This window comes from Pteronotus mesoamericanus, unplaced genomic scaffold, assembly GCF_021234165.1.
Source record: "Pteronotus mesoamericanus isolate MK-2021 breed Mesoamerican mustached bat unplaced genomic scaffold, CSHL_Meso_final scaffold_85, whole genome shotgun sequence".
NCBI classification, from domain to species: domain Eukaryota; kingdom Metazoa; phylum Chordata; class Mammalia; order Chiroptera; family Mormoopidae; genus Pteronotus; species Pteronotus mesoamericanus.
Genome location: NW_026555329.1, coordinates 2,275,421 through 2,281,616, shown reverse-complemented (window position 1 = coordinate 2,281,616; position 6,196 = coordinate 2,275,421). Strand labels below are relative to the sequence as shown.

Sequence of the window (6,196 nt, the reverse complement as noted above, 5' to 3'; positions counted from 1 at the left end):
TAGCATAGGAAAATAATGAGTATTTCTTTCAGATTTTAATGGCAGTGACTATTTTATTAACATAATTAACACCACTATAGCACTATCTACACGTCTAAGGTTTTTTAATTATTATTTTTAGAAATATTTGGAAAGCAGGTGCACAAATACATTTTCACAGTGTGCTGAATGTCTTTATTTACAAGATAGCATTTTATAGTGAATATGAACAAAATGAATGTGCTGACTGAAATAACTGCTTGATTAAAAATGTGCTGTGAAGATGAATTCCTAAACTTTCTAATGCGGTCTGATAACACAATAAACATGGAAAAATACGAATCCCTTAATAGATCAAAATATAGAATGTAAACAACTAAATATTTCAGGGGAATGGGTTTCCATTCTGAGTTTTCTAAAAAAATAAGAAAAATTATTTCTCCAGCAATATGTTTAGTAAATATTGGAAAATAGCAACTTAAATGGAAAAAAATGTATTTAATCCAAAGTCCACCATGTTGGGGTGGCACCTCTCTGGAGATCTGACATAAAGTGAATTCTGTGAATTGTCTGATGCTTTCAATACTTTTAAAAATGATATCAAATACTTTGCAAAGTAAATGATATCAGGGCAGAAAACATAGTCCAAATGCCACAAAATATGCTTGTTAGATGCATTTATAATAAAAATTGTTAGCAGAAGTATATTCCCAGCCTGGGGTTCCCTTGTAGCCTCAAAGGCTCAAGCGGTTGTATTTACTACCACGACAAATGATCCTTGGAAGAGCTTTCTCTCCCTATCTCCCTTCATAGAAAATAGTCCAAAATCATTATTTCAGTACCTTCTCTTCCCCCTAAATCTATACATGACATGTTTTGCAGAATATATAACAATGGTAGGGTTTTCACTAAGATTTACCTGAGCAGTCACTTAACAACATGCAAAGGGGATAGCGATGGCAAAGGACAAGCGGATGTTTACAACAGCCTCTTGCTTTTGGAACCAGTTTTTGGATTATTATCCTATAACATAATGTCCTAAAATATAACGGTCACATAAATACTTACAAGATTTCAGTAAATGCGTAACTTATCTGAAATTGCGTATTTGGGGGTTGACATCTGACTCTAGAGTTTGTCATTTAGCGGTCTGGTGGGGTTGGCGGAAGAACTGGCAGTCTTTATCATTTCTTAAAGTTTTAAAATAGTTGATTCCACCAAGGAGAAAGAGATCCCCCTTAGGAAAGCAAAATGCCAGTGTCTCTCTCTTTCTCTTTCCCATTCTTCAATTATTATTAAGCATTATAATCATTATATCTGGGTGAAATGAGTTCTGAAGCATTTCTTCAAGTTGCCCTCTTTCTCCACTTTTAATCCATTAACTAGTGGTCTTCAGTTTGTTGATGACTTTTTTCTCTTTGACCCTCCTGTTCTGGAACCAGATTGTAACTTGCCTCTCGGAGAGATTGGTGGTGGCTGATATACGCCTCCGTTTGTCCTTGGTAATGAATTTGTTTGTAGCATATTCCCGCTCGAGTTCTTTTAATTGCACCTTGGTGTAAGGGACGCGCTTCTTTCTCCCCCGCCTGTAGGAACTGGCGTCCGAGGGATGAGAGACCACGTCTGGAAGACAGGGAAGAAGGCAAGTTACACAGGGACCAGACCCAGGCCAGGACACTGGCGACAGCTCCATCTGAGCTAGCCGCTTTGCAGCACCCGGCTGCCCTTTGCCACGCTCTGCAAAATTCAGCCTTTTGCCCAAATCTGGAGGGTCAGTGGGGGACAGTGGTTAATTCTGCACTGAAATGAAATTGCCTAGAGCTCCCAGGACCATCCCAGCCAGGCCGCCCGGGTTCCCTTGACCGCCTGGCCTAGCGGCCCACACCTTAGCCCCGGGCTCAGGGGACGACAACAGTTCGACGCCTAGCTCCTCTCGGTATTTCCCGTCCCCTAACACTTGCTGCTTCTACACTGAAACCATTTCTGAAAGAATAAATACGGGCAATTTAATAAACCGTTTCCAGGTCAATTTCCCAACCCTAAGTCGATGTCAAGGGCTAGGGAGGGCGGGGCACAGAGGAGAAGCCAGCCAGCCAGCCAGGGTCCCAACAAGCTTATTCCCAGCCATCCTTCACCCAAGGAGAGCCAGGGGCCAGCCCAACTCAAGGGCGGTACGGGCAGCGCCAGTCACCGGGGTCGGACTCCCAGGGGTACAGCGCCGCGAGGGCAGGTCAGGGAGAGACAGCAAAGGGGTACCAGGGTGACCCGGGAGCAAGCGGAGGAGAAGCTGGAGCAGAGCCGGAGGACCGGAGCTAAGAAGGGGGGCGCCATTTACCGGGCAGAGTGGACTTCCAGAGGTGGGGAGGCTGCGCCTGCTCTTTGGGGCAGTACATTTGGCCGTTCCAGCCGTTGGGCAGCGCCCAGGGCTGGTAGCTTTCCATGGGAAGACCCAGGGGCTCGTGGCGCGACTCGCCGGGGCCACCGAGGCCAGGCACCACCGGCATATCCAGGTAGCCAGGCACGGGCTGATGGTGGTGGTAAGGCCCGGGCGCGTAGCCCTGGTGGTAGAAGGCGAACTCCTTAGCGCGGGAGCTGAACTCCTCGGCCGCCGGGCCGGCGGTCTCCATATACTTGTCCGCGAAGGCGGCGGCGGCGGCCGAGGCGGGCTGCGCGCACGACTTGATGGCGTTGGGGTGCGGGCCCATGCGGGCGCACGGGTAGTAGCCGCTGCCGAAATAGCCGTAGGGCAGCGCCGCGGGCCCCGACGAGCTCTGCGCCGCCGCCGAGCAGGGGCTGCACTGCTTGGCCGCCTCTGCTCCCGCCGGGCCCGCCGGGCCGGGCCCTCCCGAGGACGACGCCGCGGCGGCCGCGGCAGCGGCGGCGGCGGCTGCAGCGGCGGCGGCGGCGGCCGACGGGGGCGCCTCCCCGGGCGCGCTGCTGTACGCGGCCGCGGCGCCGGGCGCCAGGGGCGCCGGGTGCGCCATCAAGTTGCGGCACTGGTTGGCTGCTGCCGCGGCAGCCGCCGCGGCCGCCGCCGCCACCGAGAAGTTGCCCCCGCGGCCGCGGCCGCGGGGTGGGGGAAGCCCCCGCCCCCGGCCCCGGCCGCCGCCGCCGCCGCTGCCGCCGCCGCTGCCGCCGCCCCTTCCATGTTCTTGTTGAGCTCGTCGGCCACGAGGCCGCCGTTGTCGTAGAGGAACATGACGGTGGGCTCGATCCAGCGGGGGTGAAGGAGCACGGAGGCTGTCATAGCCCGAGCCGCATGGAGAGACCCCAGTGGCGCTGTTTTAAAAAGCCCCCAAGAAGTGAAGAGCGCGCCGCGCGGGGCCGGGGCCCGAGCGAGGGGGGCGGATCGCGCCCCGCGGGGTCGCGCCAGGCGGCCGCCCATTGGCCCGGCCCCCCGCTCCGCCCACGGCGTATGCAAAGCGGGCGGCTCCAGCCCCGGCTTCGCGCTGGGCACCCGCCGTCCGCCGCCGCCCGCGAGGTCCCCCGCGCCAGCGCCCGCCGCGCGGCGCACACCCTCCACCCAAGGGAGAGGCAGGGGCGCGGGAGGGCCGTGTGGCAGGGAGGACAGAGCGGTGTCCTCGGCGCTCCCCGTCCTCTCCCTAATCCCAGTGGGGCTCAGAGCAGCGCTCTGAGGGGATAGGCTGGGAGGGGATAGAAACGCGCTGTTGGGTTGCTACCTGAGGCGATGGGGACAGGTCAGGTAAATCTGCGGGCAACTGGGGATGGTATAGGAGCGAGGCGGCAGGGTGTTTTGGGGGGCCTCCAGTGCTCTTTCCTTTTCAGGTGTCCACGCGTCTTTCTGCAGCGAAACGCCAGCACGGACACTAGCTCTTTCCGCTTGCAGAGCGTCCCGATTTGGTTCTTTCCAGGAGAACAGGGGCTGGGCGGTTGCGGATGCGCCTGGCTCATGGGTCCCAGGACATTCCACTGGAAAGCTTGGGCTGCATTTAGGAGCTCCTTCTACTTCCTTGTTCTCGGTGTTGATGGGCAATTTTATACACTTGCATTTAGGCCGATAGGCTTGGAACGACCCACAACATCCATACTGACACACATTTAAGTGTACCCTGATCACACATTCACACTTGTGCATACAGACTGCTCCTCACTCTGCACCAGTAAGAACTCTCCCTCCAGAGACTGGGAGATGGAGAGCGAAATTTGTGTGCACCGTTCTCCAGTGCTTCCCTACCTCCAGCGGGGCTGGCCAGTCCTGGAAGGAGTTTAAGAGGAACAGGCTGGTGGGGTGCTGGCTGGGACTCAAAAGAGCCCCTTTCTGGGGCCTGATGAAGCTTCATAGAGCCTGGGCAGGAGCTGACTTTCCAGGTACCTGCGCACTCCCCGTTTCCCTCTGTTCTGCGACAGGAGAAAGGGACTCTCTGGGGCCCCTTCACACTTTCCTCCCAAGTCGGACTGGGGAGAACACTGTTTGTATCCTGCAGAGGGTGCCTGGTCCTCCTCCATCCAAGAAGCAGCCTGAGAAGTCTTTCCTCTGTGCCTGGGGAGTGCTACCCTTTTCTGAGAGCACGGTGGGATGTTGGTGCTGGAAAAGCCAAGCAGTGACCGTGATTTGGTGAGGAGGTCTGGGGGTCCTGTCGCTTTGGAGCCACGTATTTCTATTTCCGATTGTGAGGTCGGATGCCCAGAAGGAGAATATGCGTTCAAAGTGAAACTGGGTGTATTCCACGGGAACGTCAGGGTTGGGGAGAGCGCTCCATACAATCCCTTCCAACCCAGGTGGACTGTTGAGCAGCCAAATTCGGACCTGCCCTCTAGTCCCTGCTCGTAGACTCAGCCCTAATCTCAGGGCACTCTGAATATCCCTGGACCCTACAGTCCCACCCCTGCTCCTCCACATGGGTTTCTAAGGCTCCCGATCTTCCTGCAGGATCTGACCAAGGAGGCTGGGCTGAAGCTTTTATCGATTCTGACCCCCAGGTTGGCCCGGACCAATGCAAGCATTGCCCAATAAAACTTTCTATGACTCCCCCCCCCTCCTTCCATTCACCATACACATAACCACTGTGTCCGTTTCCTCCTGCCTTTTTAGCAGCTCCGGGTAAATATTGATTTGCCCCCAGTTTACCTCATCCCTGACTGTCCATTTGCAGACTAAAGAACCGGCCTCTGCAGGGGCCTGATTTTTGTGTTACTTCCCGGGCCTGTTTACCCCCTTTGCTTCCTCCAAGTGGCATTGTAAAACTCATGGTGACAAAGAGGCAGGGTAGGGTTCAAGGCCCCAGTTCCTGCGGACTTTGGGGCTGTTTTACATACGGGTCAGACACGGCTGGAGGCCAAGGTCAAGTTGAAAGTTGCAGTCCAGCCAGCATGAGAACTGCCATGCAAGCCTGGAGACCCAGGCAGCTGTGAAAGGCCCACCGCCCATCTCCCTTCATTCTTGACTCCTTTCTCCTTTGGAATTCTTGCTTCCGGCTCTGTTTGGTTACCCAGCAATTTTTGCTGCCTTTGTGAAGTTTTTGGGGCGGTGTTTACAGACTCTTCTTCTCTGCCTCCGCCCTGCTCTTGACCTGAGCAGAGGCGCAAACCTCTCCTGCTTTCTGGCCAGACCCGGAAAAACGAAAACCCAGCCCGGGGAGCCCCCACCAGCCGGCACCCGTGCCAGCTCACCTCTGGTCATGGCGCAGCCGCCGGCGCACGCAGCGGCCAAGGCCAGCTCTACATTCCCCGGTCCCTCTCCCCACTTCACTGGAGAACAAGCCCTGCAAGCAGGGAAAGGGCCCCAGCTCCACAGACTGCCCAAGTCGACTGGGTCCCTTCTCACCAAAAAGGGTGAGACAAGATTTCATCTTGTCCGCTGAGGAGCCCCGGAGCAGGTTTGTCTGAGAGGGACGGCGCTGGGGGAAGGCTTTGGGTTGCTTTTCAAATTAGGCTTTGCTCCTTAAACTTGGCAGCCCCCACCAGGGAAGGGCTTCGGGCCTGAATTATTTATTGAGCTTTGTGGTGGATCTTTAGTGATCAAGTTATTCGGATATTTTCTTAGTTCCCTATCAACTTTCAAAAACTCTGGAGACATGGTTACTTAGAGGGCGGCAGCCTGCTTGTTCCCTTCCTGTCTCGGATCTCGATAGACATGAAATAATTTTTCTATCAGGCAAGTCGACCGCGTCCTGGCATATGCTGTCCCTGTTTTAAAAAGTCTGCAAGTTCTGGTAGACATTGAGTCGTAGCCACCAACCAGTGGGAATGCTTTGTA

General features: G+C 54.8%; 1 protein-coding gene across 1 annotated transcript; it reads right to left on the bottom strand.

Moving 5' to 3' along the window:
• Positions 1-1,301: 1,301 nt before the first annotated feature.
• Positions 1,302-3,226, bottom strand: HOXA13 (homeobox A13). The gene is given in 3 exon segments (XM_054563982.1): positions 1,302-1,602; positions 2,315-3,037; positions 3,040-3,226. Coding segments are annotated over 3 exon segments (1,155 nt in total). The 3' UTR covers positions 1,302-1,357.
• Between the last annotated feature and the right edge of the window lie 2,970 nt (positions 3,227-6,196).